Below are 26,045 nucleotides of genomic sequence, written 5' to 3'. Positions count from 1 at the left end.
CTGTTTCTGCCAGAATTGAAGAATGTCCATTAATTGTGTGTTCTTCTCTCTGCTGAACTGTGTGCCACTTCATCGCCTCTATTCACTGCCAACCTGGTTTCCTCAGAGTCCTACCAAAACTGATCCCTAGGCAATTTTATAACTCATAAACTCTTGCCTAAAGTAAGAATAATTATCCCCAAAACTGAAGAGATCCTTGTCTCAACATATAAATAGAAAACAAACCACAAAACACACAAAAACCCTCTCCACAGTATTTTCCCTCATTACCTAATTTCCGAATTAGCTTGTGCATTTCTGATTGCTCTCCTTTTCCTCATTTCTCACTCTTAAGCCTTTCCACAGAGGAATCACTTTCAAATGAAATCACCTTCACATACAATACTTGTCAACAGCAGCAAGATGTACATTTATTGTGAAATGCTTTAATTTTCTTTGAAATTTAAAATAAAGCCTAATAGGGGGAAATTTAACTTTCCTGTGTCACTTCACACTGATTAGAAAAAAAGTAATTTAGTGGAAAACCACTTAACTATTCCCTTTCCCAATTCAGTTGTCATGAATTATAAATTTATTGTAATTCATTTGTTTTTATTATTATTTACCATAAGTGAATGAAAAAAAAGCTGTACCCTATAATGCTTCTTTAAAAGTTCCAGTATTTAAAGTAAAATCTTAGACAGTTAAGGCATTTCAAAGTATTTTCATTCAAGGAATGTTTGAGCTTCCAAATATGAAAAATTGACTCTAACATGTGTCAACGTTAAAATAAATGTATTTCAGATAGTTTGAAAATAACGTTGGTTGATCTATACCTTGCTGCATTCTTCAATATCTGTATCATGTAAAAGAATTTTTTCCATCACGGATGTATCTTCATTATACACAGCATAGTGTAGAGCAGTCCTTCCATAGAAATCCATAATATTTGGATCGGCACCATTTTTCAGCAGAATAGTTGCACAAGCCTCCTGCCTCAGTTGTACAGCCTGTCAGTATTAGACCGAGAAACATGCAAATACTGAAAAATCAAAACAAACACTCCATATGATTTACTAACTAGTTATATAGTGGTATCCAATGAGATAAGTTCATTTTATTCTATGTACTTAAACCAAATCCATCTCATGCTCAAAGAGTCAGCTACTATATATACTTTGATCAGAGGTGTCCTGCATTCACGGTCGTAGACGTTAAGCTCACATCTTGCGGACACCAGGAGAGATACCATGTCCGGTTGGCCAGTGGCACAGGCCAAATGTAGGGCAGTCCTGCGAGAGTGACAGGACTTTTTTTTTTTTTTTTTTTTTTTTTGAGACGGAGTCTCGCTCTGTCGCCCAGGCTGGAGTGCAGTGGCCGGATCTCAGCTCACTGCAAGCTCCGCCTCCCGGGTTCCCGCCATTCTCCTGCCTCAGCCTCCCGAGTAGCTGGGACTACAGGCGCCCGCCACCTCGCCCGGCTAATTTTTTTTTATTTTTTAGTAGAGACGGGGTTTCACCGTGTTAGCCAGGATGGTCTCGATCTCCTGACCTCGTGATCCGCCCGTCTCGGCCTCCCAAAGTGCTGGGATTACAGGCTTGAGCCACCGCGCCCGGCCGACAGGACTTTTTAAAACAGGTAACTGTAAGCATTAATTAGCGTGTTATTTCTCTGTCTTCAAAACAAATATTTAATTTTCTTGTGAAGAAAGTACAATCTTTGTTAGCGCTTATTACTCACCATATTAATGAAAGAGCAGGCTATTTAACAGAAAAAGCTTGACTTTTGGATTCAGTTTAATTAGGGCTTAAAATTTACTTCAGCTCTGTCACTTAGCTATTATTAGCCTTTCTTTGCTTCAATTTCCTTATCAATAAAATATATAAGAGAATAGTAGCTATCCCACAGAACACTGCAGTGATGCTTACATGAGAATCTATGTACAGCATTTAGAACACTTTCTAACACAAATAACAGCTCAATAATTTTTAGATATTACTTCTTATAAAGACATTTTAATTAAGTAAAATGATACAATCATATCTATATTGAGGTATCTATTAAAGATTAGATGTATCATTGTATTTCAGTCATTCTCAGATGCTCATTTTCTCACTATTCTCTTATATAGTAGCATCTCCTGACATATGGATACTGTTTACAATTCATTATTTATTACAATTATAACTGGCAACATTTTAAACATTATCTTATTGATATATAAAGTAATGTGGCATCACCCAATCCATGATGCCTTACATTAAGTACATAGAACAGGCAGTTCTACTCATATAATTGGCACCTAAATAAAGTACTGTGGAAAAAGAAGGCAAAAATAAAAACAACACATTTTTAAAGCAAAGTAATTCTTACTTCAATTTTCAAAAAAAAAAAAATCCAAAGAAAATTCAGGATTCAAATGAATAGGTATGGCTCATTTTTTTCAATACTTATAGAATGTTATGTAAATTAGGTATTTGCAATGATTAATAGTAAATTTGAGACTGTCGTAAGTTTTTGAAAGGTCAGTTAAAGGTTATCTTTTACTATTTTCTAACTTCAGAATTGCTTTTGTTTCAAAAAAAAGGAATAAAACATCCAATTGGGATTCAGTCCTAATGCTTCCATTTTAAATCTCTCAGCTTGCTCAGGCTGGGCAGCTAAATATGAAGTTGTTAAGGGTGGAAGAGTCCTGAAAGATGGTGAATTGTGTCTGCTACATAATAGATATTCAGATTATGCTTGATGAATAACTGGATTTAAAGAATGCATACATACAATTGGGGAGTTTATTATGAAAAAAACTATAAATTAAAGCAGTGCTTTTGGAATAGTGATAATCACTTATATTTGCTCATTTTCATTTTCATGAGGACACCGGTAAACTAAAATGATTAATTTAAAATTGTTTGCATATATGTAATAAAACTATAATAAAAACATATTTGTACACTAAAATCTATGCATAATAAAATAATCAAGCACAAATAAAAATATTCCCTCTACCTCTGAAGAGGCTAAAAGTTCACAGAAGATACCAATAAACAAAAAATTAAAAATAAGGCCAGGCACAGTGGCTCACACCTGTAATCCCAGCACTTTGGGAGGCAGAGGCGGGGGGATCACCTGAGGTCAGGAGTTTGAGACCAGCCTGGCCAACATGGTGAAACCCCATCTCTACTAAAATATACAAGAATTAGCCAGGCATGGTGGCTGTAATCCCAGCTACTCAGGAGGCTGAGGTGGAAGAATCACTTGAACCTGGGAGGCAGAGGTTGCAGTGAGCTGAGATCATGCCACTGAACTCCAGGCTGGCAACAGGGCGAGATGCCATCTCAAAAATAAACAAACAAACAAATAAATAATAAAATAAAACAGAAAGTGAGAATTATTTTTTCTGTGCAAGATTTATATTTATTCTTTTCCCAAGGATAATTTCATTAATAAAAAACATTTACTAGAAGTTTTAAACGTACTGATCATTTATACATCACAGATAAGAAAAAATATCACAATACACCTGCCAGAAAAGAAGAAATGCTATATTTTGTACACATATTTGGCTTACAAATACCATAGACTGTGTATATGTATAATCAAAGCACATCTTTGTACTTTGAAAAAGATGTACTTTTTCAAAGTATATCTTCACACCTCATCACACATCTGTATCTACTGACACCTGCAAAGGTCCCCTATTGTACTATGAATGCACCGAAATTTATTGGTAAATTTATAAAATTTATAAAATCCATTATAAGGGGTTTCCAAATACATTGTTATTTTAAGCAGTGCTGAGAAAAACAAATTGCATGTATCTCTATTTCCTAGAGATATTTTAGTATAATGGAATTGATGGGTGAAGGGCACATACATTAAAGTGTAATACTTACCAACAAATTGTCTATTTGAAAAGTCATCAGAAACGTAAACTTTAAACAGCCGTATATGTACTGCGACTCTTTACTCTCACAAACTTGTGGATAGAAAACAGTATTTCAGTATTTCATTCCTTTTTTTTTTTTTTTTTTTTTTTTTTTAGATGGAGTCTTGCTCTATTGCCCAGGCTGGAGTGCAGTGGCGTGATCTTTAATTTTTTGTATGTTTAGTAGAGATGGGGTTTCACCGTGTTAGCCAGGATGGTCTTGATCTCCTGACCTCGTGATCCACCCACCTCGGCCTCCCAAAGTGCTGGGATTACAGGCGTGAGCCACCGTGCCCGGCCTCCTTTTTTAACTTAAATACCTTCTCCTCCCAGGAACACTAAATATTTTTTCATATGTGCATAGGTTGCTTGAATATCTGAAAAAAAAAATGCTTTGCTCTATTTTAAATGAGTTCTTGCTGATTTGAACAATTATCTGTAAAATGAAAATCACTTTTTTATCTAATATGTATATATACATAGTCTTTTGTTAATTTTTTTCTTATAAACAAGAGGTTTTAATTTTTTATTTTGCTAAATCGACCTTCAGAATGTGTGCTTGTGATATTTATAGGAATATAAACATGTATTAATATAAGTAGGCATTTGTGTTTTTTCTGTTATCTTTCTTATTTTGTGCATTTAAAATGTTTAATCTACATTCCATAACGAACTTATTTCTGTGACATAAAAATCTAGCCAGTTTTCTCCAAATAGTTAGCAGGCACTTCATTTATGAGTAATTCATCTTTTCCTACTAATATGAAATGTCACCATTATCGAATTCTATTAGATTGGTGCAAACGCAATTGCGGTTTTGCCATTACTTTTAATTGCGGCAAAAACCGCAATTGCTTTTGCACCAACCTAATAAATTCTTACACATATTGGGGTGTTCTTGGATTTTCTAACTTGTTCCATTCACTGATATGTTGTTTCAGCTGTTAGTAAATAACTTGTGGAAATTAAGCACATTTTCATATCTAGAAAGGCAAGTCTTTCTGACTCCATTTCAAAAGTTTTGTTAATGTCATCACAAGAGTAAAAGACAGCATGAGTAATTTTAACACTCTGATAACTTTATTTGGATTATGTAAAATTTACAAACACAGAAAGAGCTCAGAGCTTTAGAAAAATGTGTCTTTCTGTTCAAGAACACAGACCACCTTCCCACTTCAAAGTTTCCCTCTAAGGTCCCTCAGTGAAAACCATATTGACATGGGTGTCCATTGGTATAAAATAAATATTGGATTTTATCCAAAGAATTTTTAGCCAGGAAGTTGATATATTATGGAAATGATTTCTCTCACTATGTACCTTTCCATAATGTATGTAACATTATGCTTTAAAATGTATACATTAAAAATAAAACGCTGTACATGCTGAATTTTATTAGTGAAATCACTTTAAAATGATTTATAAAGAAGCAGCATGGTGAGTGATTGGAAACCAGCTAAAGTTTTGTTTTTGTTTTGCTGCTTGCCCCCACCAAGGTTTCCACATCCCAGGTGCGGCTGAGCCTGCCGGGGAAGAAAGTCCAGCCCCTTTGGTGACAGGATTCGCCCCCCTCACCTCTGCATCCCTGTCCCCCACCCCATTCACCCCCACACCCAGTCCTCTATCCCATTGACCCGTCACCCCATCTCCCCACCCCACACCATCCACAGAAAACCAAACTCCCATTTTTAAAACTATCAGATCTCATGAGACTCATTCACTATCACAAGACCAGTGCAGGAAAGACCTGCCCCCATAATTCAATCACCTCCCACCAGGTTCCTCCCATGACCTATGAGAATGGTGGTAGTTACAATTCAAGATGAGATTTGGGTGGGGACACAGCCAAACCATATCACTTTCTGTGTGTCACTTGAGCATCTTTTTTCTTTTTTTTTTTTTTGAGACTGAGTTTTGCTCTTGTCACCTGGGCTGGAGTGCAATGGCATGATCTTGGCTTACTGCAACCTCTGTCTCCTGCGTCCAAGCAATTCTCCGGCTTCACCCTCTCAAGTAGCTGGGATTACAGGTGCCCGCTACCACACCCAGCTAACTTTTGTATTTTTAGTAGAGATGGGGTTTTACCTTGTTGAACAAGCCTCCACCAGTTCCCCCAGCCCTGGGACTGGCAAACTGTGAGTGAGACTCATTCACGGACTGTGACTCCATTTAGTGGATTATTAACCAGCATTAAGAACTGACGCCATATTGGCTCACACCTGTAATCCCAGCGCTTTGGATGGGAGGATTGCTTGAGGCTAGGCATTTAAGGCCCACCTAGGCCATAAAGTGAGATCCTATCTCTAGAAAACATTTCAAAAAATTAAATCCCAAGTACTCATGCAAGCTGAGCACCTACTCTCTCTCTGCCAAGCACTGGCGATACAAAAATAAACAAGACAGACATGGCCCCTGCCTATGGAGCCTGATGCGTAATGAGGGCGACGGAGAACAGCCAAGCAAATCTGTAACGGTGCTGTGCCTGTCACGATCCAGTAGGAAACAGAAACCATAACAGGTGCTTCACACGGAGGGTATTCAATACAGGGACTTGTTGACACAGTTGTTGGAAGGCTGGATGAACAGAAAGAGGCCACTGAACAATCCAGAGAACAATAAGCGCTCACAGCAGCTGCCGCCCACCCCCAGAATCAGGGACAGAAGGGCAGCGACACTGATGCTCAAACCTATGGATGAAGCTGTCTCTGCCTTGTCAGTGCTCAGACCAGTGTGTGGGTGCTGGGAGACAGTGTTCACCCAAAAGAAAGGGCATTGGGACCCTCATCTCCAGCTGCTGCTGCTGATTCTGGAAAGACAATGGCAAGAGCTGGAAAAGGCAGCAGGAAGTTTTCCCCCACTTCTCTCCTAACATCCCAGCCTCCCTCCAAGTCCTCCCCTGCCAGAACCTAGCAAACACCCAGTCACGGAGGGAGCCGACACCACACAGCAGAGAGACGCGGGGAACCACCTGGCCTGGCCCCGCATCCCTGGCCACGCCGGCCCCTGTCTGAACTTCCAGCCCGGGTCTTTCCCTGGCCGTCCAGCAGGACCATGAGCAGCCATCCCTGAACCAGTGGCCTCTCTCTGCTTGGCCAAGACAGACAACCAAGCACACTGTCAGAAGGCCAGCCCACCCGGAGGGGTCCACAGAATTGACGGCTGCCCTGAAGGAGCCACCGGCTGCTGGCATGGAGCCTAACAGAGAGGCCCGCGTAGTCTGACCCACTGGACCCAGGGCGAGCCCCAGATAAGGAGCCTTGCCAGTAGAAGTGCTGGCTCTCTCCGCCATTCCCAGGAGCTTTCTCCCGGGAGAGCCTTCCCCTGGGCAGGGCAGATCTGTAGGAGTCAGGAGAAGCTCCTAGAGTGTTGTCCAGATTAGCAACATTCAGGGCAAAGAGCCCTAGTGGGGAGGAGCTTGAGGACCCTGGCCTTTGCCCCCTCATCTCTTTCCAGCCCCTCCCCTGCCTTGTCCATCCCTGCCAGCCAGCCCCTAGCCTCGGCCCCTCTTTGCCTCCTGAAGAGACCAACCTGTCCCTCAGTCACTACCTAGTCAGGCTCCCCCATCCCAGCCAGAATGGATGGCTGCTCAGGCCCCACACAGGGCCCACCTCATTAGACAGGGCCAACCCTTGTACCACATTCCACAGCACTAGCTCCCCGTGGCACCACTTCCTGTCCCCTGGCCACAAACTGTCCCTAGAAGATACCAGCGGGGTCCCAGAGTACAGCCTCAGCAGGCTCCGCATCCAGAGGGGCCGGATATCATTGGTCTGTGACTCCAGAGTCTCCAGACCTCTTTCAAAAAAGGCTGAATTTTTGAGCTTTGCTTTTTCACCTCGGCACTATTCACAGATCCCCCCAACCAGCCTCCCCACAGCACGGCCCATCCAGACTCTCTCTCTGCCCCAGTGATGTTGGGGGAGGTATGGAGGAGGATGTGTATTTATGTGAGCACCGTCCTCTCTGACAGCACAATTTTTAGTGGTCTGTCCTATGTACCAGGGCGGTGGGGCATCTCAGAATGACGAGGGGTGCCGGTGGGGTCAGGGAGGAGGCAGGGTGGTGGGAAAAGCCTTCCCGGGGAATCCTGAGGGAAGGTTGCTCCCTACCCTACTGGGAGAATTTCTGGGGCCTTGGAGGTGATAGAGCAGGAAATAGGTGAGGATCAAACAAATACACGTCTGTCACCATTTGGTTCAGGCTCCTGGCAGGAATGCCAGTCTGTGGCCGGGCCACAGTGGAAGGCCCAGAAGGCAGCAGGCGGTGCCATCTTCATGGGCATCTGTCCCAGGAAGCTGAGGCTGTGAGCAGCTAGTGAATGGTGTGTCCAGCAGCCCCCTCCTCCTTTCTCAAGTGAGTCAGTGACATGTACCAAGCACTTGCTTTATGCCAGGCTCCATGCTGTACTCCAGGGACAGAGACCTCAGGGCACAGTCCTGCCTCCAGGAGCTCAGAGTCCCGGCAGGAGGCAGGGAAGAGACAATGAAAGTGGAGAGTGACCCTAAGGGAGGTAGGCCGGGGGCTTGGTAGTCAAGGGTGGCTTCCTAGAGGAGGTGACATGGGCTGGTCCCTGCCTTTCAGGGTCTGGTCATAGATAGACTGGGGGTCAGCTGGGGAGAGCCAAGCAGGCAGTCAATTAACCAGGACTAAGTGACCTGGTGCCTGATGAAGGGCTTATCTGCTGGAAGCACAGATGAAGGTTTCAGTTCAAACTGAGGGTACTGAGTGGACCTTCCTGGGGTAGCTTTCCATTAGACTCAACTCTCTGTGGGTTCTAGAAACATCTTAAGGCTACAGAACTCCAGACTTGCTCCAAGAAATCAGAGCCTTAAATAAGCCAGAACAGGGGTATGTGTGTAGCCCCTTGAATTCTAGCTCTGTGCTCTCTGATGCCATAGCCACTTACCATGAGTGACCATGGAGCACTGGGAAAGCGGACAGTTCAAAATGAGATGTGCCAAAGTTAAGTACACGTGGCATTTTGAAGACTTCATACAAAGAAAAAACATGAAATACTCCTTATGTGTGAAAATAGTAATATTTTAGATATTTTGTGTTATAAAATATTTTACTAAACTTAATTTTACCTGTTTCTCTTCACTTTTCCAGTGTGGAGACTAGAACATTTAAGATTATGTGGCTGGCATTTCTCTCAGGCAGTGCTGTTCCTGTTCACACCTGTGCTGCTCTGGGTCTAGCACCTTGTGGGCTCTCGCCTTGTGAGTGCTTCTCCTGGGTTCACAAGGAGACCAGCGGCAGCATCACTGGCACAGAGGAACTGGGCTCTCGCCTTGTGAGTGCTTCTCCTGGGTTCACAAAGAGACCAGCGGCAGCATCACTGGCACAGAGGAACTGGGGCCAGATGCAGCTAAGCCCAGAGAATCAAGCCCTGGAACCGTATGAACTCATTGGTGACTGGAAACTGGTCTCACCATCCACTAAGAACAGGTTCGGGAATAAATGAGGATGCAGCCCTTCTCCTATTCGAAATTCAAGTTAGAAAACCCCCAAACCTGGGAACTCTCAGAATGTGTTCTCCCTGCCATCAGGGAGCATTCAGAGATATTATTGCCACTGCGTTGAGGCTGACAGAGGTGCAACCGGCCAGGACTTCAGTTCCGAGCTGCTTCCTCTCCCACCTTGCTGCTGAGCAGATGGTTCTCAGTGATCAGACATAATAGAATGGGGTTTCAGCAATGAATTTATTCATCTGTCTATGTAATTAATGCATTGTCTGCAGACACCAGGCTTTCCTTTCCTGGGAAGTCTTTTCCTTCCCTCTTTGGATTCTGCCTCCTCTGCACTGGCCACGTGCACTGTCACACTTCCATCCCTCTTCAAACACCATTACAGATGTTTATCTGCTGAGGCCAACTTGGGTACATTTGAATACTAGGTTATATTGGAGTGTTTTGCTGTGCTGCAATACAACGCAGTTACTAATAAAGCAAAGGCACTGAACCTATGTTTAAAACCGCAGCTCATCTGATTACTGGGTTAGTGGAGAGTGAAGGCTGATGCAATCCTAAATCTGGCAGCTTCAGCTACCAGGTGCAACAGGAAGTGAGCAAAGTCAGGCATCTGAGAAACAAGTCACAAAAAATGATTTTCATGGCACCAGTGAAGTCTGAGGGCTGGAGTGACATCTTGGGTATGTGGGAACTGACTCCTGCACCCCAGTGCCAGGTACATACAACTGCTCAATATCAGTTAGTCAAAGGAACTGACAAACTCAGTATCAGTTAGTCAAAGGGTGGAAGAGTTGATTAGAGAATGCTCAGGCCCTCTGGATCCTAGGGGCTTCTGCCATATCTTCAAAGACAGAGATGTTGCCCGAGATGGCTGGGAGCTGGTCTGGCTCTATCAGTCAGGCTTCAGTGTTGCTACAAGCTGGCCTGGCACCCACAGCCAGGCCATGATGTTCTCGTGTGGAACAGTTTCACCAATATCAACATCAGACAAGGCCACTCTGTGACCACGATGAAGACAAAACCGAGACCATAATTGCACAGACAAAACCTACCGTCCACATCACAAAAACTGGCCACCATCATTAATGAGTAACTGCCCCTTCTTTACCAGTGGTAGCTTCAGGCTCACCCCATTCTTCTTACTTTCTAGGTAAGAATTGTTAAGATACCCAGTTATAGAGGTAGCCCTGCTTCCTGAAGGTATCCAATCCAGAGCTAAGCTCTGCTTCCTTGGGCCTAAACCCTAACGGTGAGACAACTGCAGCTTCCCATGGCGTGCGATTTCCCTTATTCAATGAGTAAATGACTCCAGCTTCATTCAACTGTGTGTGTGTTCCTGAATGGTCTTTGGCTAAAAGGAATTAACAGTCCTCAGCCATAAATGCCCCTTCGCAGGCTAGCAATGCCTCTGGTAGCCACTGTGCCTAAATCACAGGGAGAAAGGAGGAAGAAAGGAAACAGACGAGAGACAGAAACCAATGGTTGTCAAGTTCCATTCCAGAGTGACAAATAAAGGTGACTCCTACAAAGGGCACTTACCTGTGGCCCACCTAATGCTATGTGCAATGTTCTCTTCCTTCCTCCTAACAAAGAAAGTGCATCAGAAGACAGAAATGGATTATTATAGGATTAACCATGAGCTACACACATGACCCAGCCACTCACTAACTCCAGTGCTTTAACAAATTACTTGTCACTCAAATTACAACTTATGGACACAATTAAGGAACACAAACTATTCCAAGCCCTGTAACCACCCTGAAGTAGGAACAAGGCCTAGAGCCAGAGAAGTCTGCTCTGCTTTCCAGTGGGTGACCTGAACAAGTTACTTAAACTAAGCCTCAGTTTCTCACTCAGCAGATTATAAGAACAAAAACACCATAAAAATGTTGTGAGCTGGGCCGGGCGCGGTGGCTCAAGCCTGTAATCCCAGCACTTTGGGAGGCCGAGATGGGCGGATCACGAGGTCAGGAGATCGAGACCATCCTGGCTAACACGGTGAAACCCCGTCTCTACTAAGAAATACAAAAAATAGCCAGGCGAGGTGGCAGCGCCTGTAGTCCCAGCTACTCGGGAGGCTGAGGCCGGAGAATGGCGTGAACCCGGGAGGCGGAGCTTGGAGTGAGCTGAGATCCGGCCACTGCACTCCAGCCTGGGCGACAGCGCGAGACTCCGTCTCAAAAAAAAAAAAAAAAAAAAAAATGTTGTGAGCTAACAGGGCAAAAACCCAAATAGTGCCTGGCACACATTCAAGTTCAAATATGATAGCTCCCTGCTTCCCCTCCTTGCCACTTTAGGATAAAATTTGAAACTACTGAAATATAACAGTTCAATTAAAATAGTACATCAAAGCAAAGCCCTGTCCCTGAAATAAAAGATAGCTTCTTGGAACGATTACTCCAAACTTAGCTTTTCTGTGGAACTTGCCTGTCTCCATTAGAATTTTCCCATAAAAAGTCGCAACACACCATCCCTGGCACTTCCTGAGACCAATGTAAGAGTATCCTCCCAGACACTACAAAACCCCCAACCTGAAGACCAGGGGTTCCAGGGCTGGCTCAGTCACTAACTAGCTCTGTCTGTGACAAGTGACTTATCCTATTCAGGCCTCTTTCTCCGCCGTCAACTGATGGCTTATTTAATTAGAAGTGCTTTAATGGAGTCAAAGCCGGCAAAGACTCCACGTAGGAAGCTGTCACCAGAGTCATCTGTCAGCCACTTTCCCCATACATGACTCACCTCTTGCCCCCCTGCCCACTGTGTTCCTCCACTACATCATTCCTCTGTCAAGGTGCCTGTCAGGCTCACCAGGCTGGAAGCCCCTGGAGCACAGGAGGATCTTACACATCTGTGTCCCATCCTCTCCCTCCCACTAGTGCCCACTAGGAATTGGCCCATGATGGGAGTTCAAACAGTCTGATCAATGAAGAATATAAAAACTTAATGAGAGGTTGTAGCTGAAACCAAATTGAATAGATTTTATTCGAATCAGAGTGATTTTGCTCCTTTGATACCTTCCAGAAGTGTGACTGCTTACCTTGGTTATAACCATTTCTCAAAAACCAAACTTGCAGCTCACCCTTGTCCCTGAGATTCATCATTAATCACATGTACTGGCATGTGGGTCACATGAAAAAAACTGTTTTTTCCATCTAACTCCCCAGAAAGATCGCATTTAATGAGTTTTAATGAAGAATCTTTAGTCAAAATGTACCTTGCTGCATGTGTAAAGCAGAGCAGGTGTTTTGTTTTCTTCAAGAGAAGAAAACCTAACATCAACATTCAAAGGAACTTCAGATCCATCACAGGTGCAAACGCCTGTGAAACCCACAGAACATTTACATGTGATGTGGTGCATGCAGGTGTTTTTCAGAAATTCGGCTTAACTTTGTTGTTTATCTTTATTCCTAAATTTAATCCATGCCACAAGAGCTGTAAAGGATTATTTCAAAAATTAGTTCTATCGACATCTCAGCTAAGTTGTAGTGCCCGTTTTGTGCAAAAATTATAACCCAAATTAAAAGAAAATAAAGCACTCCTGACAATACGTTTCCTAACAGTATGTGAGGGAACTATTTTTAAAGAGCACCTTGAAAGTGAAGAGGGAATTCTGAAATAAGCATCTTTAATGCCTTCTCTCCTGGTTAACCTCTATTTTACAACTTGATTTAGCAAGAATTTAGATGCTAACATGGCTGATCATTATTACCCAAGCATCAAAACAGAGGGTAAAATGAGGGAAATGACTGTTCCAAGTATCGTGCAAAGTTAGCAAGGGGAAATCAGGGCTCTCAGCATCAACACCCTTTAACAGCGGGATGGAGTCCTTTGAGCCTTGTCTAGAATGCTCACTGAGCTGGTCAGGCCTTTCCTTTCTCTGTCTACGAGGCTCTTTTCTGGAGAGCTGTTTATTAAGCAGATTGTCTGCAGATTACAGAGTTGGGGGTGCTAATGAGGAAATTCAGGTTACCGGTTTTGCTGCATATCAGCTTCCATGACTAAAGAAGGTTTGACTAATATAAAATGTGGAGATAATTTGTGACTTTTGTTCATCTGTGTTACCCTTCATGCACGAAGAAAATTAATACCTTGCCTGACAAAAGGCTACAGCGTATTTCCTTAGATAACTGACATATCTGGAAGACAGCTCTCCCAGAAATAATGAAAGTAGTTACCGATTCTTTGGTTCAAGATTTCTTGAGTGAATTCCACCCCTTATCACAGATCTGATGTACGCTGGGTGGGCAAAACTGATTCCCCTCCCATCTTGGCTTTCCTTCTGTGGCCATTTAAATTTAAATTCTACAATAAAGACAAAAGAGTCAAAATGGCACCACACTGTTTTATTTAAACCTGCAAACAATATAAAGAGGTAAGGACTTCTGACGCCAAACCATGCACGTAATAACAAAAGCACAGAAAAAAATATTAACAACAAAAAGAAAATCATTAAAAATAAAAAAACAAAGTACTTCACATTTCACAGCAGTGCTTTGGCAGTACTGGCAAACATTTCTGGTCAACTGCTTCCAACAGCAGGGATATGAAGAAACCCCCAGATCTTAGCAAAAGTATAACCACATTTTCTCCCTGATAGCTTACATTCCAAGTCATTCCATACCATACAGCTCCACTCCACAGTTTTATAAACCTGATCTTAAGATGTAACTAGGTATTATGTGTGCTCACAATGAAAACTAACTAAAAACAAAACAGAGGGTAGCAGACGAGTAAACAAAGTTTCCAGTAAGGCATCAGGAGATCACTGCTGGCTGGGCCCCTCACTTTACCAGCTTAAAGAAGTTTTGATTTTTATTTCTCAGCAAACCCAATATTCAGAAGCTTTACCAGCAGACTCAAGTCAAAGGTTTTAAATACAGTTCAGCTCTCCCTTTTTTTTTTTTTTTTTGGTAAATATTTCATATAAAACATGAAATCAAGTTCTACTTTATTTTAAAAAACTGAATATTTTAATAGTAAAAATATATGTTTATATTTCTCTTTTTAAAAAGACATTTAATAACAATACTTCATAAGACCGATTTTACTCCCCCTCCCACACTCCCTCCCCGCCCCCACCGCCACCAGTTGTCCACCCTGGCAGAGATACATTAAGGCAAAGGCTCCTGGAGAAGTACGTTCACCTTGGCTGTGGGCTGGAGACTCAAGGTGAACACACACTGCTCCTTGCAGGGTCAACAGAAAGGCTTCTCCCTCATGTTCACTGAGCCATCCTGCATCCCAAAGTAGACTCTCTCAGCCATGTTGATGAATAGGCCTGTGTCCACCACACCTGCAGGACAAAGGACAGAAAGAAACATTAACGTTTCAGTCTCCTAAAGCAAAATCAAAGACTGCAGGGTCACTAGAAGCAACTGTCATACACAGCATTGGACGAATGACAAATCTAAAGCCTTTCTCTCCCACACAGCAATGAAAAGAGATTCTGATTATCTTCATTTCTTCTTGCCACCTCCTTCTCCCCTCCCACTTTGGCCTTCTTTCTGTACCCAAACATGCTAAGCTTTGTCCTGCCCTGAGGCCTTTGTTCATGCTGTTCCCTCTGCCTGGGCCAGTCATTGTCAAGCACTTCAAGGGGCTTGCTTGTCACTGTCCTTCAGACATATCAGATGGCAAGTCATCCTCTAGAGACCCTCCATGACTACTCCAACCAAGGAGCCCCACTACCAGTTATTTTCAATCACACCACCAGCCTTGAAAGATTTCCTCGGAATGGGAGGAGATATTGGCAAAGCACATACCTGACAAAGGATTCATATCAAAAATATAAACAATTTACAAATCATCAAGAAAAAGACAGAATCCCCATAGAAAAATGGGCAAAAGACTGAACAAGTACCTCATAAAAGAAGCTATCCAAAATGGCCAATAAACATTTTAAAAGATGCTCAAATTCATTCACTGAAAGGAAATACAAATTAATATTACAAGATATCACTACACACACACTGGAGTGAGTGTAATGAAATTTTGCTGGGATGCAAAGACACTCATACACATTGATGGTGAAAGCTGAGCTGGCAAAAGCACTTTGGAAATGTGAATACATCTTCCAAAGCTGAACGTATTCATACCTAACCACTCAGCAATTCTACTCCTAGGTATACCACTGTTAGGCATACATATGGTCATCAAAAGACATGTGTACGATGTTCATAGTGGCGCTTTTCCTGTTAGCTAAAAACTGATAATACCCAAATGTCCATCAAGAGTAGAATAGAGGCTGGGTATGGTGGCTCATGCCTATAATCCCAGCACTTTGGGAATGAAGCCCAGGAGTTCAGTGGAGCTCCAGATGAAGCTGATGGAGCCCAGGAGTTTGACACCAGTCTGGGCAACATAATATAGAGATGGCAGCTCTACAAAAAAATACAAAAATTAGCCAAGCATGCCGGCACATGCCTGTAGTCCCAGCTACTCGGGAGGCTGAGGTGGGAGGATCGTCTGAGCCCAGGAGCAGAGGGTGCAGTGAGCCATGATTATGACACCATACTCCAGCCTGGGTGACAGAGCAAGATCCTGTCTCCAAAAAACAAAGAAAGAGAAAAAAACTAAAAGAGTAGAATAGATATAAACTTTTTTTCACACACATACAGATGATGGAATATGATTCAGCAGTGAAAATTAACAACTAACACACAACCTTTACCAAGAATATTTACATACACACACACATACTTCAATGATATAACACTTTAACTGTAAGAGAAAAGGTATAATGAACCAGGTATGCATGGAAACAGACACCTGCACATACTGCTGGTAGAAGAGTAAGTGAATACAAGCTACAGACAGCAATTTGGTACCATCTAACAAAAATCACAGACGCATTAATCTTTTCATCCAGTGATTCCCTGCTAGCAAAAATCTGCAAACGTAAATGATCACTAGTGGTGATCCAGTTAAGCAATAATGTTACATAGCTAAAGTGGAATACATTCAGTTATTCAGAAAAAAAAAAAAAGGAACAAGGAAGCTCTTTTATAAGCCAATGTGTAATAATCTCCAAGACAGGCAAAGCAGGAAACAGAACATGTATAAAGCAGGCTACCACTAGTGTAAAAACGGGTGGGGCGGGAGGAGTTTCAATTTGTGTGTTTATTAAAGTCTATCTCAAAGGCCACCCAATTTTGGTAACACTGGCTGCCTCCAGGTAGGGTAACTAGTTGGCTGGAAAAGTGGCAAAGAGGACTTGCCATTCTTTAACTCATAATTTTAAACTACACAAATTCAAAAAGATAAACACAATGAAAGCTTGCAGGAAAATGGCAGACAGGAGACAGGACTAATGTGCAGCGCCCACTTGGACAGACAAAACAGTGCGTGGGGATGCACATTGCGAACTTGTGCTCCAAGAACTGCCATAGGAACATACCAGGAAAACCAACAGAATTCACAGACCCTTTGAAAGAAGTGGCTTGCTGCTGTAAACTCCACAAGACAGCCAAAAAACTGTGAGTTCCCAAAGTGTGAGAGAGGGAAAAGTCGGCCTCTGAACATACATCCCCACTGGGGAACCTGAAAAATCCAGATCACAGAAGCTGGATTTAACCCTACCTAGAGCTGAAATGGATTTAGAGAGCTGAGCAAGCTATAAAAGTAGAAACAGCAGCAGGAAGAGCCATGTAGACACTCCCAGTTCCCAGCTTGAGCCCAGGGAAGCCATCCTTGGCTTTATCTCACAGGGGTCCCTGGGGAAGAAAACACAGCCAGCGGAACTGAGGAGGGGCCACACGGTGAAGGAAGCTTCTAGCTGAACTTTGTAGTAATTTCAACTGAGCACAAATTTTCCCGAGAAGAATCCGGTAGGGGACAAATGGGAAGTGCAGATACAAATGAAGAAGCCATAGCTGAAGGTGCAGGCAGGCAGGCAGGGGCGAGGCCTGAGAGGCCTGCTTGCTTTCTCAGTAGGGAGGCCTATAGCCTGGGCAAGATCTCAGCCCTGCTCACCATGGTGGGGCATGGCGGGAGTGAAACTGGCCTTGCTGGCTGTGTGGCAGCTGGGTGGGGTCTGTCACTGCTGCCTTTCTCCTACTTCCCTGGCAGCCTGTATGACGCAGAAGAGGCAGCCATAATCCCCCTGGGAACATAACTCCATTGACCTGAGAACTACCCTCCAACCCCCTCCCCAGTGGCCACAGCAAGCTCCGCCCAAGGGAAGTCTGACTCAGACCCACCTAACTCTGCCCTAACCTGATGGTTTTTCTCTACCTGCCGTGGTAGCCAAAGACAAAAGACATAAACACTTGGGAGTTCTATGGCCCTGCCCATTACCTAAGAAACCAAAATACTTATCCTGGCCAACATAGACAAGCTTGTATCCCCACTATACTACCGCAGCTGATGCTTTCTTGAAAGCACCACCTCCTGGCTGAAGGCCAACCAACTCAAGCCACTACAGAAACTCGTAACAGAACAACCCTGCTCCAAAAAGGGGAAAACAACAGCTAATTCCACTGCCTGCAACATCCTGGCTAACCAGAGATCCTGAGTCTGTCCACATGACTTCACTGCTAGCATAAATCAGCATTCAAGAAAATCAGTGTACTAAACAAAAATACAACCAGGGACTCCCACAGAGTCCACTTCACTCTCCTGCTACCTCCACCAAAGCAGGTGCTGGTATCCACAGCTCGGAGACCTAAAGACAGATCACATCACAGGACTTTCTGCAGACATTCCCCAGTACCAGCCTGGAGCCTGGTAGCCCCACTGGGTGGCTACACCCAGAAAGGCACAACCACTGCAGTCCAGTTCTCAAGAATCCTCATCCTTAGGGGAAGGCGAAGAGCACCCCATCAAAAGATCACCCCATTGGACAAAAGAATTTGAACAGTAGCCCTTGGGTTCCAGATCTTTTCAATGACACAGTCTACTCAAATGAGAAGGAACTAGAAAACAAATTCTGGTAATATGACAAAACAAGGTTCTACAGCACCTTCAAAAGATCACACTAGCTCTCCAGCAACAGATCCAAACCAAGAAGAAATCTCTAAATTGCCAGATAAAGAATTCAGAAGGCTGATTATTAGGCTACTCAAGGAGGTACCAGAGAAAGGTGAAAACCAACTTAAAGAAAATTTTAGAAGACTCCAGAGAAAGAGATGTCATAAAGAAAAGACAATCAAACTTCTGGAAATGAAAGACACACTTGAGAAATGCAAAATACACTAGGAAATTTCAACAACAGACTAGAACGAGTAGAAAAAAAGAACTTCAGAGCTCGAAGACAAGGCTTTCAAATTAATCTAATCCAAGAAAGACAAAGAAAAAAAAATCAAAAAACTGAACAAAGCCTCCAAGAAATTTGGATTATGTTAAACAACCAAACATAAGAATAACTGATGTTCCTGAGGAAGGAGAGAAATCAAAAAGTTTGGAAAGCTTATTTGAGGGAATAACTGAGGAAAACTTTCCTGGTGTTGCTAGAAATCTAGATATCCAAATAAAAAAGCTTGAAGAACACTCAGGAAATTCATTTCAAAAAGATCACCACCTAGGCATACAGTCATCGGGTCATCTAAAGTAAGACGAAGGAAAGAATCTTGAAAGTTGTCAGGCAAAAGCATTAGGTAACCTATAAAAGAAAGCCTATCAAATTAACGGCAGATTTCTCAGCAGAAGCCCTACAAGCCAGAAGGGATTGGTCTTATCTTTAGCCTCCTTAAACTAATTATCAGCCAATATCCAGCAAAACTACGCTTCATAAATGAAGGAGAGATACAGTCATTTTCAGACAAACAAATGCTGAGAGAATTCGCCACTACCAAGCTAGCCCTACAAGAAATGCTAAAATGAGTTCTAAATCTTGATACAAAACTCACAATAAACCTAAATAGAACCTCCTTAAAGCAAAAATTTCACAGGGCCTATGAAACAATATCACAGTGCAAAAAAAACAAGGTATCCAGGAGACAACTACCATGATGAATAAAACAGTACCGCACATCTCAATATTAACGCTGATGTAAACTGCCTAAATGCTCTACTTAAAAGGTACACAATGGGCCGGGCTCGGTGAGAGGCCAAGGCAGGTGGATCACCTAAGGTCAGGAGTTTGAGACCAGCCTGGCCAACATGGTGAAACGCTGTCTCTACTAAAAATACAAAAAAATTAGCCAGGCTTGGTGGCAGGCACCTGTAATCCCAGCTACTCGGGAGGGTGAGGCAGGAGAATCGCTTGAACCTGAGAGGCGAAGGTTGCAGTGAGCCAAGAATATGCCATTGAGGCCGGGCGCGGTGGCGCAAGCCTGTAATCCCAGCACTTTGGGAGGCCGAGACAGGCGGATCAGGAGGTCAGGAGATCGAGACCATCCTGGCTAGCACGGTGAAACCCCGTCTCTACTAAAAAATACAAAAAAATTAGCCGGGCGAGGTGGCGGGCGCCTGTAGTCCCAGCTACTCGGGAGGCTGAGGCAGGAGAATGGTGTAAACCTGGGAGGCGGAGCTTGCAGTGAGCTGAGATCCGGCCACTGCACTCCAGCCTGGGCGACAGAGCGAGACTCCGTCTCAAAAAAAAAAAAAAAAAAAAAAAAAAAAAAGAATATGCCATTGCACTCCAGCCTGGGCAACAAGAGTGAAACTCCGCCTCAAAATAATAAAAAGATACACAATGGCAGAATGCATAAAAATCTACCAACCAAGCATCTGTTGTCTTCAAGAGACTCATCTAACACATAAGGATTCACATAAACTTACTGTAAAGGGGTGGGAAAAGATATTCCATGCAAATAGAAACCAAAAGCAAGCAGGAGTAGCTATTCTTCTATCAGACAAAACAGACTTTACAGCAACAAGTTAGAAAAAACAAAGAGGAACATTATATAATGATACAAAGATTAGTACAACAGGAAAATATCACAATCCTAAATATATATGCACCTAACACTAGAGCTCGCAAATTTATAAAACTGTTACTACTAGACCTAAAAAATGAGATAGATGGCAATACAATAATAGTGGGGGACTTCAGTACTCCACTGACAGCACTAGATAGGTCATCAAGACAGAAAGTCAACAAAGAAACAATGGACTTAAACTATACCGTGGAGCAAATGGACTTAACAGATATCTACAGAACATTCCACCTAACAAGTAAAGAATATATGTTCTTTTCATCAGCATGGAACATTCTCCAACATGACAGGCTACAAAACAAGTCTCAATAAATTTTTTAAAAATCTAAATTATATCAAGTACTCTCGCAGACCACAGTGGAATAAAACTGGAAATCAACTCCAAAAGGAACCCTCAAAACTACAAAAATACATGGAAATTAAATAATCTGCTCCTGAGTGATCTCTGGGTCAACAATGCAATCAAGATGGAAATTTAAAAATTATTTGAACTGAATAATAATATAGATACAACCTATCAAAACCTCTGGGATACGCAAAAGCAGTGCTAAGAGGAAAGCTCATAGCCCTAAATGCCTAAACCAAAAACTCTGAAAGAGTACAAATAGATAATCTGAGGTCACACTTCAAGGAACTAGAGAAACAAGAACAGACCACACTCAAACCCAGCAGAAGAAAAGAAATAACTAAAAGCAGAACTAAAGGAAATTGAAACAAAAAATACAAAAAAGATAAATGAAACAAAAAGCTGGTTCTTTGAAAAGATAACATTGATAGACCAATAGTGAGATTAACCAAGAAAAGAAGAGAGAACATCCAAATAAGCTCAATTACAAATGAAATGGGAGCTATTACAACCAATACCACAGAAATACAAAAGATCATTCAAGGCTACTATGAACACCTGTATGTGCATGAACTAGAAAATCTGGAAATATACAAGCCTCTTAGATTAAAGCAGGAAGAAACAGAAACTATGAACAAATCAATAACAAGCAGCGGCACTGAAACAGTAATTTTAAAAACTGCCAACAGTTCAGAACCAAATGGATTCACAGCTGAATTCTATCAGACATTCAAAGAATTGGTAGCAATCCTATTGAAACTACTCCAAAAGATGGAAAAAAAAGGGAATCCTCTCTAAATCATTCTATGAAGTCAGTATTACCCTAATACCAAAACCAGGAAAGATCATAACAAAAAAAGAAAACTACAGACCAATGTCCCTGATGGACACAGATGCAAAAATTCTCAACAAAATACTAGCTAACCAAATCCAACAGCATATCAAAAAGATAATACACCATAATCAAGTGGGTTTCATACCAGGGATGCAGGGATGGTTTAACATATGCAAGTCAAGAAATGTGATATAACACATAAACAATTAAAAACAAAAATCATATGATCATCTCAATAGATGCAGAAAAAGCATCTGTCAAAATCTAGCATCCCTTTATTATTAAAACCCTCAGCAAAATCAACATAAAGGGGGACATACCTAAAGGTAATAAAAGCCACCTATGACAACCTACAGCCAGTATTATACTGAAAGGGGAAAAGTTGAAAGCATTCCCCCTGAGAACTGGAACAAGACAAGGATATCCACTTTCACCACTTCTATTCAACGCACTACTGAAGTCCTAGCCAGAGCAATCAGACAAGATGAAGAAAGGGTATCCAAATCAGTAAAGAGGAAGTCAAAAGGTTGCTCTTCACTAATAATAAGATCATATACCTAGAAAACCCTCAGGACTCATCCAAAAAGCTCTTAGATCTGATAAATGAATTCAGTAAAGTTTCAGGATACAAAATCAATGGGCACAAATCAGTGGCACTACTATACACCAACAGCAACCAAGTAGAGAATCAAATCAAGAACTCAACCCCTTTTATGACAGCTACAAAAAAAATAAAATACTTAGAAGTATACCCAATCAAGGAAGTGAAAGATCTCTACAAGGAAAACTACAAAACACTGCTGAAAAAAACCACAGACAACACAAACCAATGGGACACATCCCATGCTCATAGATGTGTAGACTCAATATTGTGAAAATGACCATACACTGCCAAAAGCAATCTACAAATTCAGTGCCATTCCCATCAAAATACTGCCATCATTCCACACAGAACTAGAAAAAACAATCCTAAAATTCATATGGAAATAACAAAGAGCCCACATAGCCAAAGCAAGACTAAGCAAAAAGAACACATCTGGAGGCATTACATTACCTGACTTCAAACTACACTAGAAGGTCATAGTCACCAAACAGCATGGTACTGGTATAAAAACAGGCATATAGACCAATGGAATAGAATAGAGAAGCCAGAAATAAAGCTAAATACTTACAGCCAACTGATCTTCAACAACGCAAACAAAAACATCAAGGGGGAAAGGACACCCTATTCAACAAATGGTGCTGGGATAACCGGCAAGCCACATGTAGAAGAATGAAACTGGATTGTCATCTCTTACACAAAAACTCAAATCAAGATGGATCAAAGACTTAAATTGAAGACTTGAAACTATAAAAACTCTAGAGGACAACATTGAAAAGAACCCTTCTAGATACTGGCTTAGGCAAAGATTTCATGACGAAGAACCCAAAAGCAAATGGAACAAAAACAAAGATAAATAGGTGGGACTTAATTAAAATAGGGAGCTTCTGCACAGCAAAAGGAATAGTCAAGTAGAGTAAACAGACAATCCACAGAGTGGGAGAAAATTTCCACAATCTATACATCTGAAAAAGGACTAATATCTAGAATATATAAGGAACTCAAATTAGCAAGAAAAACAATCCCATCAAAAAGTGGGCCAAGGACATGAACAGACAATTCTCAAAAGAAGACATACAAATGGCCAACAAACATATGAAAAAATGCTCAACATTACTAATGATCAGGGAAATGCAAATTAAAACCACGATGTGATACTACCTTACTGCCGCAAGAATCAAAAAATAATAGATGTTGCCGTGGATGCAGTGAAAAGGGAATACTTCCACACTGCTGGTGGGAATGTAAACTAGTACAACCACTATGGAAAACCGTGTGAAGATTCCTTAAAAAACTCAAAAGTAGAACCACCATCTGATCCAGCAATCCCACTACTGGGTATCTACCCAGAGGAAAAGAAGTCATTATATGAAAAGTACATTTGTACACACATGTTGATAACAGCACAACTTGCAATTGCAACAATATGGAACCAGCCTAAATGTCTATCAACCAATGAGTGGATAAAGAAAATGTGATATATACACACAAACACACACACACACACACACACACACACACACACAGAGCATGGAATATTACTCAGCCATAAAAAGGAATGAAATAATGGCATTCACAGCAACCTGGATGGAGTTGGAGACTATCATTCTAAGTGAAGTAACTCAGAGATGGAAACCCAAACATCGTATGTTCTTACTTAAAACTGGGAGCTTAAGCTATGAGGACACAAAGGTGTAAGAACGATACAATGGACTCTGGGGACTCGGGAGAAAGGGTGGGAGTGGGATGAGGGAGAAAAGACTACGCATTGGGTACAGTGTATGTTGCTCGGGTAATGGGTGCAACAAAATCTCAGAAATCACCACTAAAGAACTTATCCATGTAGCCAAACATCACATGTTTCCCAACAACTACTGAAATAATTTTAAAAAATTTAAAAAAAAAAAACTCCCAAAGATAGCTCCCAATAAACGAATACAATGGAGTACTGATCCAGTGACGAAAAGCCAACAGGCAGAGCAAAGAGGTGCTGAACACAAATAAAGGTCCCTGGCACCAAACTGTGCCTGTGCAACTGGATCCTTCCAAAGATGAGCAAAGGAGCCACTCAAGACCTGTTCTTTTCAAAATGTCTGCAATATAAGGAGAAAGCTTCCACTGATCCAAAAGACAGTTAAACCAGGTTCAGAAAAGACTTTAAAGAAAGAGCAGAGATGAATGGGCAGGAGTCTAAGGTAAGACTTTAGAGCAACTTCTCTTTCAATTACTGAGATGCTGGGTGTGACTGACCTCCCCCAACTCCCCGATCAAATATAGTGGAAAGAGCAGAGGATGCTAAATGTGAACCTAGGGGAAAGAACTCCAGTAGCCCGGTCCTTCCATTCAGAGTCACTCTGCTCTGGGTGGAACACAACAAAACATCAAAGGGAGCTGTTCTCCAAGCGTCCTCACATACTGCGTATGAATACACATGGTAACAGATATAAACAGGGAAACTCGCCCTGCTTCTCTTCTCCTGATATTGGTCCAGCCGTGAATCTAATAGACTCAATCAGGAAAAGAAAAAATGAGAAAAGATACAGCAAACCACTCTGATTGTCCTGTAGATACCACATTATATGATTTAATAGCTAGCCTCTTTTACCATTTTCCTCACTCTAAGTTCCTAACAAAACTCTGAACGTCTTTAGGATGCAATTTCTACATATCTTTGTTTGAAGAATCACACATGAGGGAAATTTCCTTACAAAGGACACCTCAGAATCTTAAGAAGCCAAGAAAGGTCTAACCAGGAGCAAGAGTGACACCTAGTGGGCACTGCAAGAAATCCACCTATACGGCACCCACATTGGTGAGCCCTTTCCTCCTGGGGCCCTGGGTTTGTCTGCATTATCACCAAGGGCAAGTTCTCCCACTTTACTAACAGTGATCTGCAAATCTTCTCTTCCTCCTACCTTCTTGGCTGTTTTGTTTAGTTCTTCCATTAAAAAGAGAACACTAACCAAGAAAATGAGTATAAGCCAACTCATCTTTTTGACTTAACGTGGTAAAAGACTGTCAATAAAAAACTAAAGTAGAATTGGCGTCAGGCACAGTGGCTCACACCTGTGATCCTGGCACTTTGGGAGGCCAAGGCAGACACTGAGCCCAGTTCAAGACCAGCCTGGGCAACATTGTGAAATCCCATTTCTATAAAAAATTCAAAACTTAGCCGGTCGTGGTGGTGTGCGTCTGTAGTCCCACCTACTGGGGACACTGAAACGGGACAACTAGTGGCAGACAACTTAGGGTGCCCATCCTGGTGCTGTCTTTGGGCAAACAGCTTAACCTTCCTCAGCCAGTGTCCTCCTCTATAACTACCTCATCAAAGCAGGAATCAAAGGAAACATTTTTAGACACTTAGCACCATGTCTAACTTATGCTATGCCAAGGCACGGGTGAAAAACCACCTCTACACCATAAAACATCCTCGCATTCTGCCAAAAAGAACCTTTTTGTGCACTCTAGACTCTTGGTATTCCTCTAGTAGAATTTAGCACATTCTATCTTATTTGTAGGCATGGCTTCCACACATACACACAGATTTCCGCAGGTTTACATCAATTCTCCTTAAGGACAGATTACAAGTCCTCCAAATTGAAGTATCCCCTGTAACACACAGCACAACATCTTGCCTTTGGCATGCAACCAATGAATGTGGATTAATTGAGTCATTTTCCCCCCTGCTTAAGAGAGTCCACAAAAAGAGGCTGCAGTCCAGCTCCTGGAAGGAAAGGTTCTACCCAGAGATGATGGCCTTATTTCAAGGCAAGTCCCCTCTGAACTTCCCTCAGCTTCAGGACTATCCCAACTCAAACAGGCTGTGAAATGCACAAGCAACAAAGCTGCTAGGTAAGCAACAATTGTTGGGGGAAGGGAATACGGCAAAGGAGGTGAAGTTAAAAACCCAAACACAGTATAAAGGGAATTCTTCTTTCCAACCAAGCCTTACAAAGCCCATGTCCATTGTGCCTTCCTTAGCCAGATGTAGGGGCCAGTTATGAAGGGCATGGG

At 42.2% G+C, this 26,045-nt stretch overlaps 1 protein-coding gene across 3 annotated transcripts in view; it reads right to left on the bottom strand.

Moving 5' to 3' along the window:
• Positions 1 to 13,694: 13,694 nt before the first annotated feature.
• RPIA (ribose 5-phosphate isomerase A) overlaps positions 13,695 to 26,045 on the bottom strand; it is a 54,131-nt gene continuing 41,780 nt past the window's right edge. For all 3 annotated transcript variants that reach the window (XM_003908950.4, XM_031655342.1, XM_031655341.1), the window contains exon 9: positions 13,695 to 14,665. In XM_003908950.4, coding sequence (XP_003908999.1) covers positions 14,568 to 14,665 — 98 coding nt within the window. In that variant the 3' untranslated portion in view covers positions 13,695 to 14,567. The remainder of the gene's footprint in view (positions 14,666 to 26,045) is intronic.

This window comes from Papio anubis, chromosome 14, assembly GCF_008728515.1.
Source record: "Papio anubis isolate 15944 chromosome 14, Panubis1.0, whole genome shotgun sequence".
NCBI classification, from domain to species: Eukaryota; Metazoa; Chordata; class Mammalia; order Primates; family Cercopithecidae; genus Papio; species Papio anubis.
Note: the sequence above shows the minus strand (reverse complement) of the source record. Positions and strands in the feature narration are given on the sequence as shown.